The sequence below is a fragment of the Malaclemys terrapin genome, chromosome 4 (genome assembly GCF_027887155.1).
Source record: "Malaclemys terrapin pileata isolate rMalTer1 chromosome 4, rMalTer1.hap1, whole genome shotgun sequence".
NCBI lineage: Eukaryota > Metazoa > Chordata > Testudines > Emydidae > Malaclemys > Malaclemys terrapin.
This window is the reverse complement of record NC_071508.1, coordinates 49,025,506-49,040,459: the sequence shown is the minus strand read 5'-3', so window position 1 is coordinate 49,040,459 and position 14,954 is coordinate 49,025,506. Positions and strand designations below refer to the sequence as shown.

At 45.6% G+C, this 14,954-nt stretch overlaps 1 protein-coding gene across 1 annotated transcript in view; it reads right to left on the bottom strand.

The window, feature by feature from the left end:
• The window catches only part of LOC128836128 (C4b-binding protein alpha chain-like), a 31,563-nt gene extending 17,225 nt beyond the window's left edge, over positions 1 to 14,338 (bottom strand). Inside the window, exons 1-6 of the mRNA XM_054026144.1 lie at positions 14,249 to 14,338; positions 12,946 to 13,168; positions 7,550 to 7,618; positions 4,766 to 4,942; positions 3,173 to 3,355; positions 105 to 315 (exon numbers count right to left, since the gene is read on the bottom strand). Coding sequence (XP_053882119.1) covers positions 105 to 315; positions 3,173 to 3,355; positions 4,766 to 4,942; positions 7,550 to 7,618; positions 12,946 to 13,168; positions 14,249 to 14,338 — 953 coding nt within the window. The remainder of the gene's footprint in view (positions 1 to 104; positions 316 to 3,172; positions 3,356 to 4,765; positions 4,943 to 7,549; positions 7,619 to 12,945; positions 13,169 to 14,248) is intronic.
• Between the last annotated feature and the right edge of the window lie 616 nt (positions 14,339 to 14,954).

Sequence of the window (14,954 nt, the reverse complement as noted above, 5' to 3'; positions counted from 1 at the left end):
TATGTTCCCCATTCACAGCTGAAAAGTGACCCCAGGATTCAAAGAACGTTTATTTTTTTGCCTCTAGAGGCACATCCCTACCAGATATTGATCATCTCAGTTACCCAGCAGTCAGCCTAGATTCACACTTACCCTGTATGCAGACTGGAACAGGAGGATCCCAGATTCTATCATCTTGGCACTGAATCTGACGGCTGCCATTCAGGGTGTAGCCAGGATCACATTCAAACCTAACCATATCCCTGGTTCTGTAGACAGGACCACGTCCAGCTACTTTTCTTCCATGTTGAATTTCTGGGGCGATGCAGAGAACCTCTGAAATTGAAAAGGTGCAGGAGGCGTCAGAATGCACCAGCAAGTGGTGCTGTTCAGTGGGTGCTTGGCACCTGTGCTCTGGACTGGATGGGGAGAGTTTATGGTGTTGCTTTTAACCTCTATAATGCAGTGTCATAAACATTCAGCTAAGGGTAGCATAAACTCCCTCTTTACCCTGTAAAGGGTTAATTCCTCTTTTACCTGTAAAGGGTTAAGAAGCTCAGATAACCTGGTTGGCACCTGACTAAAGGACCAATAAGGGGAGAAGATACTTTCAAATCTGTGGGGTAAGGTTTTTGTTTGTGTCTTCTGTTTTGTTCTCTCGAAGTCAGCAAAGGAACCAGGGCAGGGTAAATACATCTCCCTAAACCATATCTGGACCAAAACGTCTAGTATTGCAGAAATAGTAAGTAATAGCAAAGAAATGCATTAGATTATCTTTTGTTTTAGCTTGTGAATTTTCCCTGTGCTAAGAGGGAGGTTTATCCCTGTTTTTGTAACTTTAAAGTTTTGCCTAGAGCGGAAATCTTCTGTGTTTGGAATCTTTTTGTTACCCTGTAATGTTATCTTCCATCCTGATTTTACAGAGGTGATTCTTTTATCTTTTTTTTTTAAATAAACTTCTTTTAAGAACCTGATTGTTTTTCAGTGTCCTAAAGACCCAGGGAGTTCGATCTGTGCTCACTTTGTAACCAAATTGTTAGGATATTATTCTCAAGCCTCCCCAGGAAAGGGGGCGTAGGCGTTTGGGGGGATATTTTGACAGGAGGTAGGGCTCCAAGTGGCCCTCCCTGAATGTTTATTTAAATCACTTGGTGGTGGCAGCGATCAAGGACAAGGTGGAATTTGTGCCTTGGGAAAGTTTTAACCTAAGTTGGTAAAAATAAGCTTAGGGGGGTTTTCATGTGGGTCCCCACATCTGTACCCCAGAGTTCAGAGTGGGGAAGGAACCCTGACATGGGGATACATGTAGTTGTCACGGAGTATTGGGGGACTCAGGGCCCTGCACCTCCGGCTTCCTGCGATTCACCATGACTCTCAGCCAGCCAGTAAAGCAGAAGGTTTATTTGGATGACAGGAATACAGTCCAAGACAGGTCTTGCAGGCACAGACAACAGGGCCCCCCTCAGTTAGGTCCAGCTTGGGGTCCCAGGGCACGCCAGCCCACCCCCCTTTGGGGGGTCAGAGCCATCTCTGCCTTCCAGCCATCTCTCCAGCCTGCTTCCAGCCCTCTGCTTTCAGCGACCCCTCCCACAGCCTTTGTTCAGTTTCCCGGGCCCCCGGAGTCACCTGGCCTTCAACCCCTTCCTGGGTTCTCATGTTACAAGCTCAGGTATGTTCCCTGGGGCAGACTCCCATCCCCCGATGCAGACCATCCTAGTCACACTTCCCTGTCAGCATTCACACACCCCAGCAAGAACAGGCCCAGTTCGTCACAGGGGGGTTTTCATGTGGGTCCCCACATCTGTACCCCAGAGTTCAGAGTGGGGAAGGAACCCTGACATGGGGATACATGTGGATGCAAAGCCACTGAAGTTAAAGGAGCTCTTCTTGCCAGCAGTGACTTTGATCTGTGTGTTTGACTGGAGGTTTAGTCCATAGCTATGAAATTTGCTGAATTGGTGGCTGTCTGAAAGTTCTCACGGTCTCAGTTTAAATCCTTGTGTGTGTCTGACACACCAAGCGAGGCAAAGGGAAGCCACAAACAGAACAGAAACGCATCTTCACACTGAGGGAGGAGACAGGTCCAAGCTCCAGATAATGTACGGTGAAGTCATGCCTCCCCAAAAAGGGAGGAGCCAGAATCACAACAGTAATGTACAGACACTCATCACCCAGAAAAAAATATCAGTCTCCTTTAAAGCATCTCAAGTTGGGCAACCAAAAATCACTGGACAATTTAGGCTCACTATTCAGTGTGTTACATTGAAGTCCTAACCGCCTATTACTTTTCTGACTCTTTTACTGATTTGTAACAATCTCATCCCCACCCTATTACAGAAAAGAGCTTGACTGAAAGATCAGTGTGATGGGGGAAAACAAAAAATGGTTCCATGATTATTCCACATACAGGAACTAGAGGGTCATATCCCATATGCAAAGGAAGAGTGAAAAGCCTGTGTAGTTACTGAAAGGACTGCTCAAAATTGATAAAAATAGTGAAATTCAGCTAGAAGTTCTTGCAAAAGCTGTGGTGGACCAAGAAGTTACTGAATATCATCTTCTAAATCACTTCCAGTTCCCATTTCAAGATGGGACAGACACGAGGATCCTGAGCAGAGGAAGATAAAAGTGCTCTGCTTTTAGCTTTAAGTAGAGGTAAGAAATTCCCCTCAGGCAGACCCATGGATCTTGCCAACTTGGGTCACCTCTCACAGCTGGTGCAGTTTGAGGAATCATAACCCCCAACACATTGTGGGAAAGCACAAGGATTGCAGCAAACAGAAGGGACAAAGTTACTCACCTGACATCCCCACTGCTCTCAGAGCCCTGCCAGCACTGCCCCCAACCTGTTCATTTCTTATTCTCTAGGTCTGTTACTATGTATTGGGACCGTCCACCTCTCCCCTCAAACCAATCTGTGAAGTCTCTTGATTTGAGGTGAGCAGCGGGTAGGACAGATCCAGCCTGGATTAGCCAAAGCATGAGCCCTAGTGCCCTGGGCGGGGTAGCAAAAGCCCAAAACTTCAGCTCCAGGTAGGGGGCCTGTGACCTGAGCTCAGCCACCCAGGGCTGAAACCTTCGGGCTTCGGCCCCGGGCGGTGAGACTCAGAATTTGGCTTCGGCTCCAGGCAGAGGGTCTCGGACTTCGGCTTCGATCTCAGTTACTCAGGAAACAGACTTGATTCACACTTACCCTCTGTGCAGGCTGGAACAGGAGGATCCCAAGTTCCTTCATCTTGGCATTGAATCTGACGGCTGCCATTCAGGGTGTAGCCAGGATCACATTCAAACCTAACTGTGTCCCTGGGTCTATAGACAGGTCCACGTCCAGCTACTTTTCTTCCATTCTGGATTTCTGGGGCAATGCAGAGAACCTCTGAAATTGAAAAGGTGCAGAAGGAGTCAGCGTGCACTGTCAAGCTGTGCTGTTCAGTGGGCGTTTGGCACCTGTGCTGTGGACTGGCTGGGAAGAGTTTATGGTGTTGATTTTGAGCTCTAAAATGCAAACACTTTAGTGCTAGCCTGCCTAAAACCACATCCCACGGATACCATACTGCTCCTCTCGTGGTGAATAGAGGCCCCAGATGGTTCCCTCTCAGTGACAGTGAGAGCAGGGCTGGCGGGAGAGCACCCTGTGAGGGCCCCTTGTTTTAAACAGTACTGGCCTGTTGGCCTTCGGGGACACACTTTACTCTTCACTCAGTGTGTAGCAACGGTGGGCATAGCGTGTCTCTCTGTGAGTGTGAGGGGAGCGTGGAGATTAGTTGCTAGTGTTCTAATTTATGTTAAGAGTGCCCAGGGTATCAGTCAGGGTTTCAGTCTAATGTGGTGTGTATGTGTGTATAGGAGTGCAGAGTTTGCATACAGCACATTTATTTTCAAAAGCATTTATTTCTCTAATTAAATGGAGCTTTAATTCCCTGCTATTATATTTGTTGCACTGGTGACCTTGTCTTCTGAGTAAAATCCTGTGGTAGGAGCTTCTTCCTCTTAGTTCTAGGTAACAGAACATAAACGCACCTTCACACCGAGGGGGGGGAGGGCTCCACGTTCCGGATGCCGTACAATAAATAGATGCCTGCCCAGTTAGGGAGAAGCCGGGCTCACAGCTGTAATTTACGGACATTCCACTGGTGAACACTGCTGAGGCCTGGACGCTGGGCTTCCCATTGGTGATGGCTGGAGGAGAGGGACATTGCAGCACTGCAGGGAGGGAAGAGAGTCTTAACCGAAGCAGAGCTCATACAGGGTGATCTCCAGAAGGGAAAAGATCCACATGCTTGTGTTGAGTCGTGCCCAACGCAACAGCAGTGAGGCAAATACACATCGGGGGTAAAGTTACCTACCTCCATCCAGTCACATCCCACCAAATACCTATAAAGCACGATGACTCAGTCATGCTTCTTGTAACCCTCAGACGTTTTCCCAGCCACCTTAGTAAGGGTCCAAGGGCTATTTCCACTGTATATTTTGTGTTTACATTGGAAATGCTGCCACTTTGGGACTATTTCTTGGTTGGTAGGGGCCATCCGTAAGTTCCCTTAAGTTGGGAGGGGGTTAAGTCAGCAAAGCTGACCAGGACTCAGTTCTTCTTGGATCTTTTGTAGAGTGGAAAAGCCAAGGTACTATGGAGAGGAGCATGGGAAACACTGGGCTAGCTACACAGATATTTGCATTTCCCTTTTCAGATCTCAAATTAATCCCACAGTCCTTTTGACCCTGCCAGATCTTATTCATCACAATGGGATCAAAGATAACCCACCATCAAAGCCTTAGTCACACTTACTTCTTTCACAGACAGGGACAGGAGGATCCCATCTACCATCATCTTGGCACTGAGTCTCTGGGCTGCCACTCAAGGTGTAACCAGGGTCACATTCAAACACAATGATGTCTCTGGGTCTGTAGGCAGGCTGTACCCCATTTGTTCTTCCATTCTCCACTTCTGGGCTCACGCACATCACTGAAAGGGAAAGCATAACAAACTCTTTAGACTCTATGGTATGTGTGGGATGGACTGGACTGAGCCATTTCCTTTGATAAGTCTTTTACTGTACTTCAGTTTCATAACTATTTCTACACTCTGACGTCCTCTTGTCACCTGTGTCAATTCTTTCACCATGAGCATTACCCAGCTACATTCGCAGAATCATAATTCATGGTACGAGTGGATGCACAGCCACTGAAGTTAAAGGAGCTCCTCTTGCCAGCAGTGACTTTGGCCCGTGTGTCTCACTGGAAGTTTAGTCCCCAGCTGTGGAATTTGCTGCATTGGTGGCTTATCTCAAAGTTCTTGTGGTCTCAATTTAAATCCTTGTGTGTGTGTGTCTGACGCACCGAGCGAGGCAAAGGGAAGCCGCAAACAGAAGAGAAACGCACCTTCACATTGAGGGTGCAGGTTGCTCTAAGCTCCAGATGCTGTACAATGAAGTGATGCCTCCCCAAAAAGGGAGTAGACGGGGGAGAGTTCTGCTGATTTGTGTTTCCATTCACACCTTTAGGACGCTCAGTGAGACAGACCATTGCCAGATCTCTGTCTGTCAGGAGGGCAGGGCAGGATGCAGGGGATCAGCTATCACAGTGATGAGCACAGTCAAGAGATTAGGGGATGGGCGGATATTTGTATGTTCCCCATTCACAGCTGAAAAGTGACCCCAGGATTCAAAGGACGTTTATTTTTTTGCCTCCAGGCACATCCCTACCAGATGTTGATTATCTCAGTTACTCAGGAGTCAATCTAGATTCACACTTACCCTGTATGCAGACTGGAAGAGGAGGATCCCAGGTTCCTTCATCTCGACACTGAATCTGACGGCTGCCATTCAGGGTGTAGCCAGGATCACATTCAAACCTAACTGTGTCCCTGGGTCTATAGACAGGTCCACGTCAGCTACTTTTCTTCCATTCTGGATTTCTGGGGTGATGCAGAGAACCTCTGAAATTGAAAAGGTGCAGAAGGAGTCAACATGCATCGGCAAGGGGTGCTGTTCAGTGGGCACTTGGCACCTGTACTCTGCACTGGCTCCCTACCAGTTTCTGGGGTAGGGGTGAAAGTAACTCACAGGACTTACCAGTACTGTCGGAGTCCTGGCGGGAGCATGGCCTCATCCGGAAGAGGCGTGGCCTCAACCAGAAGTGGCTGGGCCTCTCAAGATTTAAAGGCCCTGGGGCACCGGCTGTGGCTGGGAGCCCTTGGGGCTCAGGGGCAAATTAAAGGGCCTGGGGCTCCGGCCGCCACGGGAGCTCCGGGCCCTTTAAATCCGCATCGCAGCTCCGGCGGCCGGAGCTACAGGAGGGATTTAAAGGGCTGTGGGCTCCCCGCAGGGCCAGGCGCTCCGGGCCCTTTAAATTCTGGCCCCAGCCCAGCTGCCGGAGCTGTAGGCTCAGCAGAGTTGCCAGCTGTGTTCAGCGCAGAACCTGTACAGAAAAGAAAGTTTTATAAAATACTTGAGGTGCTCTCCCCACAACTGACTATTTAAAATAGTCCTACACCTACAGTTAAAATAGACCAAAAATCCGGCAGAGATTCCAGGCATGTAAAGACATCAACACCCACAAACAGACCGGAGTGAAATTTATCTTGCCAAGCACAGGACAAAACATATTGAATTTTAAAGAATCAAATTTACAACTGCTCATATTGTCTCCCCAAGACATTTGAAGAAAAGCCCCCAAGCATGCCAGTGAAAGCACTGTCAGGCTGAATAATTGCTAGAGTCAACCCCCTCCCAGTGTTTTACCCACTTGATTTTCTCTAATATTTCTCTCTGTTGGGTATACCGTCAAGTCTGCACAAAGCAGAAGATCCACACGCATTAGGTGCATTACCCCATCATCATTCCAAGAGCTAATTCTCTCAGCTGTAAATTATCTACTCGTGAATTCTCATCCTTGGGATAACCGTAAGGTTGGAGACTAACTGTCTTTGTCCCAAGAAAATCTACAGCTAAGAAATAGAATTTGTGCCACTGAAATGATCAGTGCTTGGACGCCATAGAGCGATAGAAGATTTTCACAGGCCACCCCCTACTGCAGTCAATATGGTTGTTATTAGTTGTGTCAAAATAGCGTGTGAGGGCTCAAGTCATGACTCACAGCCCCACTGTGCGAAACGCTGTAGAACAAAGAGGAGGTCCCTGCCCCCATTCCTCTCATTACAGCTGCCATCAATCAGCCCAGACAATAATATTCCTTACCCACGGTATTGGCCACGTCACTCTCCTTTTGAGAGGAATCAGAGGAAAGGGCCAAGGTCAGAGTGCTGTGGTAATCCTTTGGAAAGTGGAAGGGGGAGAAGGACCCACCAAAAGCCTTTGATAACAAAAAGAAATGGCGCAGGAACAATGAGAGAGGCAGGAAAACCAGGAGAGCATGGAGTGTGCAAATGAACAACGAGCTCTCTGTCAAGTTTTTAGGCAAGCACTAGGTGAGCATCGTCATATCTGAATCTTTGAATAGCAGAATTATAGAAATTAAAATGACGTTCACACTGTACATTTCATTTTTATTCAAGTGGAAATTTGAACCCCAAATTCTAGATTTTTAGCAAATCCAAGTTCTTCCAATTTACCTGAGGAAGTACCAGCTACTTCTGCTCCTTCGGGGGGGACAGTTGTGGGTTTGTCCTGGGTAATTATGACTAAGGCAAAAAGAAGAGGAAAAAGCAGTTATGAACATGACATCAGTCTCCCATCATCAGCTGGCCACTCAGTCAGGAGCTTGCCAAACTAATATTTAGGAATCTGCATCTTTAGAGACAAGACAGACTTATCCCACTTACAGAGTTGTCAATTAACTGTGGATATTCTTATTGTCCATTTTAAGTGTTTAATTCTATCACTTTGTCAACTTCAATGGCAGAGACTCCTCCTACCTGGTACAGGGAGTTATTTGTGATTCTTCCTCTGGTGCCAGACACTTATTACCAGACAGAACACACCATCAGCCATTCACCATGTCCACATACCAAACAGAAGAGACATGCTGTATTCAGGGAGCCACAGAGAAAGCTACAAACAGCACTAATGAGTATATTGGGAAAACATCTCTATCCTTGATGTGGACAAGGATTTTTGCACATAAAAATATATGGCCTCTTTTTATATATATATAATACATACATACAAAGCCCTGATACTTGACTACAGCAGGTATGTATTTTAAAATAAAAGTTACATGAGTTTGGATCTTTCCCTTGGGTGCTGTGCTGTATGTAGACTATCAGGCCCCTTCCCCATCCCCCTCCAGTAAACTGCATGAGTTAAACATCATCATTGTATGAAGCCATCAGGCATTTGGGTCAAGCTATAAGATCTACATACAATGACATTCTGGAATGGAACTTCCCTGCTTTTGGGGGAGTTAATATTAAAGTAGCGAGGTGACCAACCTGCCTAATGCCTCTGAAAAAGCCTCCATCCCAGCTGTTAGGCTGGGTAACTCAGCAAGAATAAAACCAAGTTGTTGCAGCTGCTTGAATACCAAGTACATAAATGCATTGTTAGCTAAATGCAGTAGTGTGCGTGAGCACTGCCGTCACCAAAATGAGGACTGTACAATGACCTTTATTTTCCCCTCCTAAGAACTTTATGGCTGTGGTATGAACTCACAGAAGCCTGAGCCTTCACTGCCAAGGAGCCCTCCCAGAGAGTTCTGAAAAATATGGTTTCCAAACAATCCTTTATGATGCGCTGGAGAGGTTTTAGTTGGGGGCTGAAGGTATACTATTTCCGGTATAGGGCGGAAACCTACTGACCGCTACACTTACCTACATGCCTCCAGCTTTCATCCAGGACACACCACACGATCCGTTGTCTACAGCCAAGCTCTAAGATATAACCGCATTTGCTTCAATCCCTCAGATAGAGACAAGCACCTACAAGATCTCTATCAAGCATTCTTAAAACTACAATACCCACCTGCTGAAGTGAAAAAACAGATTGACAGAGCCAGACGAGTACCCAGAAGTCACCTCCTACAAGACAGGCCCAACAAAGAAAATAACAGAACACCACTAGCTGTCACCTTCAGCCCCCAACTAAAACCTCTCCAGCGCATCATCAGAGATCTACAACCTATCCTGAAAGATGATCCTTTACTCTCACAGATCTTGGGAGACAGACCTGTCCTTGCTTACAGACAACCCCCCAACCTAAAGCAAATACTCACCAGCAACCACACATCACTGAACAAAACCACTAACCCAGGAACCTATCCTTGTAACAAACCCCGATGCCAACTCTGTCCACATATCTATTCAAGTGACATAATCATAGGACCTAATCACATCAGCCATACCATCAGGGGCTCGTTCACTCGCACATCTACCAATGTGATATATGCCATCATGTGCCAGCAATGCCCCTCTGCCATGTACATTGGCCAAACCGGACAGTCTCCACGCAAAAGAATTAATGGACACAAATCTGACATCAGGAATCATAATACTCAAAAACCAGTGGGAGAACACTTTAACCTGTCTGGTCATTCAATGTCAGACCTGCGGGTGGCTATCTTACAACAGAAAAACTTCAAAAACAGACTCCAACGAGAGACTGCTGAGCTGGAATTGATAGGCAAACTAGACACAATCAACTCAGAATTGAATAAGGACTGGGAATGGCTGAGCCATTACAAACATTGAATCTATCTCCCCTTGTAAGTATTCTCACACTTCTTATCAAACTGTTTGTACTGGGCTATCTTGATTATCACTTCAAAAGTTTTTTTTCTTCTTACTTAATTGGCCTCTCAGAGTTGGTAAGACAACTCCCACCTGTTTATGCTCTCTGTATATGTGTATATATATCTCCTCAATATTTATTCCACTCTATATGCATCCGAAGAAGTGGGCTGTAGTCCACGAAAGCTTATGCTCTAATACATTTGTTAGTCTCTAAGGTGCCACAAGTACTCCTGTTCTTTTTGCGGATATAGACTAACACGGCTGCTACTCTGAAACTTCAGTATCAATAGAGCACAAGTAAAATGGATTAAGAATTGGCTGAGAGGGTGAGGTAATATCTTTTATTGAACCAACTTCTGTTGGTGAGACACTTTCAACCTTACACAGAGCTCTTCTTCAGGTTTGGAATACATTTCCCAGACAAAGAGTGGTGCGTAAGCATGAAAGCTTGTCTCTCTCAGCAACAGAAGTTGGTCCAATAAATGATATTATCTCACCCACTTTGCTTCTGTAATATCCTGGGACTGACATTGCTACACCACCACTGCATACAAGAACTGGCTAATGGACATCTCAAAGAGCAGTCATCAGTGGGAATCATTATCAAACAAACATGTTTCTAGTAGGATTCTGCAGGGATTGGTACTAGACCTGATGCTATTCAACATTTTAATCAGTTGTCTGGAAGTATACAAAAATCACTCCTGATAAAATTCACAGAGGACACAAAGATTGGGGGAGTGATAAATGAGGACAGGGCAGTCCTACAAAGCAATCTGGATCCCCTGGGTCTGTTCAAACAAAATGCATTCTTGTATCGTATAATGGAAAATTATATATCTAGGCACAAGAAATGCAGGCCGTTCCTAGAGAACGGGGAAACTATATCCTGGGAAGCAGCAAGTCTGAAAAGGATTGAGGTGACAGCAGACAATCAACTGAACATGAGCTCCCAGTGGGATCCTAGGGCAAAAAGGGCTAATGTGATCCTTGATGTATTAACAGGGGAGCAGGAATAGGGAGGTGATAGCAATGTATACAGCACTGCTGAGACCCATACGGGAATACTGTACCCAGTTGTGGTGTCCACATTTTCAAAATGATGTTGAAAAACTGGAGATGGTGCAGAGAAGAGCCACAAAAACGTATTCATGGACCTGAGAAAATGCCGTACAGTGAGAGACTTAAAGAGCTCAGTCTGTTTAGCTTGTCAAGAGAGACTGTGAGGCAACTTGATTACAGCGACTAAGGATCTTCACAAGGAGAAGATACCAGGTACTAAAGGGCTTTTTAATCTAGCAGAGAAAAGCAGAACAAAAACCAGGAACTGGAAAGTGAAGCCAGACAAATTCAAAATGGAAATAAGGCAAAAGTGTTTAATAGTGAGGGTGACTAACCATGGGCACAAATTACCAGAGGAAATGGCAGATTCTCAGTCTCTGCAAGTCTACAAATCAGGACCGGCTGTCCTTCTAGAAGATATGCTTTAGTCAAAAACAAGTTTTTGGGCTCAGTAAAGGAATAACTTGGTGAAATGTAAGTAGCCTGTGATGTAACAATCCCTTCTAGCATTAAAGTCTATGACGCAGCAGACTAGTCACACGAGCAATATAAAGCACATTTGTGTTTGCCGGACCAGGTTCTAAGTGTCTCATCCTTTTTTGAATCCTACCATGTTCCTTGCCTCCATTTTGTGGCAGTACATTCTACAGGCTTGTTATGCATTTCGTACATGAATCCTGATTTTAGACAGTTAAGAACTGCGTGTTCCTCAGTCAAGCTCAGTGGAAGAAATTTTCTTTGCCCCTACAAGAGTTATTCGTGATGCTTTTTCCCCCGCAGTAGACTTATTCCCACGAAGAATGAACTGTGTCAAAAATTCACCATATCTCTATGGAGTTCAATATAGATATACTGTAGCCATGCAAAGATAAAAAGTGCTAACTTTATGACTGTACTGGGGAAAAAAATTCTCAATGCAGACAAGGCATGTAAAAATTGTGACCTATTTACTAAGGCCTGATCGATTCAGCAAAACAAGTCCAGCTGAAGTCACTGGGACTTAAGAAGGCACTAAGCGTTTTGCTGAATCAGGGCCTATATATAAAGTATTTTCTCAAGCCAGCAGGCCAGAGTACGTGAGTCTAAGGCTATTCAAGAAAGTCCCATCAGTATTCAATACGACAAATTAAATCATAATTTAAAAACATATGCACAAGGAGGCAGAGTTAAGGTTCATCAGTATCCAATTGTATATCTCTTTACTAGTTACTGTAGTATTGCATTGACTAGGGACTTCTGCATAGTATATAGCATATATAGTCTTGAGATGAGGAAACTTGCAAAAATGAAGCCAAGAGAAGTATTAGCTAAGTTTTGTTACGAATTAGTATTTTGACCTAGTTTGTAACACATTATTGAATACTGGGGCTACTTTTAGTACAGTGAATTCAGTATGGCTAAATTCTACAATTCATTATCAGGGATAGAGCAACTACAGTTTTTCAAAAAAGACAGACACTTACCACAAAGTGTTTCACTTTATTGCAGTACTTTTGATGCTCCCTATACTATCAACAGGAAATACTATGAACACGATTAATTTAACCACACCAAGCTGTAGTTCTCCAGTGTTCTGTGGCACCCACTTTAATGAAGTTAAAAGATGTGAGATGGTAAGAACCAAGATCATTAGGGAAACTGAAGAGGGTTAAAGCTTAGATGTCTTTTATTTTATAACTCCATTTAAAGCTGACCAGCATAGGTAGAGTATCAAATTCCAGTAACTTCACTGGTGTGCACTGAACGCCTCCCAGTCACAGGACCATTATGTGGACAATAGGGTTTCTGGTAGAGAAGAACGGCACTCTTCTTAAGTTTAGATCTACTACTACATAACAAGATGTTAATGTTCTAGAAAGGCAGGTATTCAGCACGCGGCCTAAAAACCAGGAAGAAATGTGGTAAACCAATTTCTCAATAGGATTAAGAGGAGAGTATTCAGCACAGAAGGCTGAAGTTACTGGAATTTTGTATTTTAGCTGCTCTTAAAGCAGCCTACAAAGACAGGGAAGCATTCTGCCTTTTTTTTTTCCTTTTTCCTTTTTTTAAATACACAGTCAACTACAAATATAACAAAGAACTGTCCAAAATGTATTTAGAAAGTGTTTATGGATACCAGTGTTGAACTGTGAACCACTTACCCAATAGAAGAGAGATTCCTAATTGCATCAAGATGGCTTGCACATCAATTGAAATGGAAAAGCAACAAAGACACTCACCTACACAAAACTCAGGGTCTACTGACCATGTTGAATTTTCAAGACATGTAACAAAAGGAGACTTTCCACAGCCCAACATGTATCCTGGGCGACAGGAGTATTTCAGTTTGGTCCCAACAGGATAGGAATTGTTCACTGCCCCAGGCAGCTCAGCAAAACTCAACCTTGGAGGTGAATCACAAGTGCCTAGCAATAGAGACAGACAAGAAAGGGAAAAAGTTAACTATGAAAGATATTCAGTAGTCTGTTGTAACAGAATACTCCTTTCTGAGATGGCACAAATTATTTTATTGGCGACAATTTGGATGTACTTGTTTTCATTACAGCCTTGCAGCTAGTTTACTGAATGAGCTTGATACAGAACTGCAGTACATTAAAATTTTACATTTACCATGTATACATCACCCTGAGCATCAGGGCCGGCTCCAAGTTTTTTGCTGCTCCAAGCAAAAAAATTTTCCCGTGCCCCCCCGCCCCACCCCAACTCCGCCCCTTCCCCACCCCATTCCAACCTCTTCCCCAAATCACCGGCCTCGCCTCCTCCCCCGGGCACGCCACATTTCCCCTCCTACTCCTCTCTCCCAGGCTGGGAGGGAGGGGGGAGAAGCGGAGCGGCGGCGTGCTCGGGGGAGGAGGCGGAGGTGAGCTGGCGGGGGGGGAGCGGTTCCTCTGCCCCCCCCGGGTTACTTCCTGCGTCCCTCCCCACGCCCCCCACCGCGGCAGCTCACCTATGCTCCGCCTGCTCCCCTGATCAAGCCGCCGCCGCTCGGCTTCTCCCCGCTCCCTCTCAGGCTTGCCGCAAAACAGCTGATTCACACGGCAGGCCTGGGAGGGAGTGGGGAGAAGCCGAGCGGCGGCGCACTCGGGGGAGCAGGTAGCAGTGGAGCGGAAGTGAGCTGGGGGGGAGGGGCAGAGTAGTGGTTCCTCTGCGCGTCCGTCCCCCCCCCGAGGGTTACTTCCTGCGGCCCTCCCTGCGCTCCCCCACTGCCGCAGCTCACCTCCGTTCAGGGCCAGCTCCCGGCACCCGAAGGGAAAAAAAAAAAAAAGGAGCCGTAGTGCCACCCCTTGGGGAGTGCCGCCCCAAGCACATGCTTGGAAGGCTGGTGCCTAGAGCTGGCCCTGCTGAGCATGTGTGGTAACGTAAGGCAAGTACATTGTGCAAAACAAGACATTGCTCCACCCACAGGGCTTATGATCTAATGCAGCACAGGCTCAGAGAGACTGTTTCAACCATTCATGTCACTCTGTAAGACGACGACGCACAGGGCAAAGGAGACCAAGATAGCAATCTATAGAAGAGTACATGAAACATGTATGGGTTTAGAAACACATGAAAACAGCTGGTGGAAAGCTCTCTCTGACAGCTGACTTTCATATTTCTCATGCGATGCATCGACACTGTATGACAGGCATGAGGACAAGTGCCAACGAGAAGCAAAGTCGGGAAAGTAACTGAAATACTTCCCAATGTTCTGTATTGTATTTTCGAAGGGGCAACTGATCCTGGATGCTAATACCTTAACTGTATCACTGAATTTATTAACCTTAATTTGGGATACTGCAATTTATGTACTATATGTACCTTATGACTTTCAAACCAAATTTTGTACTTTTGGATAATTTAAGCGATATACCCAGATGTACAGACACTCTTTTCTTAAAATGATCTAATACACAGGTTAACATTAGCTTTAATAAAATTTGTTAAATCCATTTCTGTACAGTTACAAACCTAAGGCTATAACTGGAGAACTTGCTCATTTTATAATCTTCAGGAGTCCTACACCCCAAACCTTGTTTTACCGAAACTGGTCAGCTACAGCAGCTGCACCTTTACCTGCTATTTTAAGTGGCTTTTTCTTTCCCCTAGCCTACCTCCAACTATGGGCAGGAGAGACATCCCCCATCTCACAGCAGCAGGCACTGGGTAGTAACGCTATCTCACTATACGGGACAGAGTTTAGCCTCCAAGGCAGAAGCCGCGCCAACAACCCTTCTCCCAGGCAGAA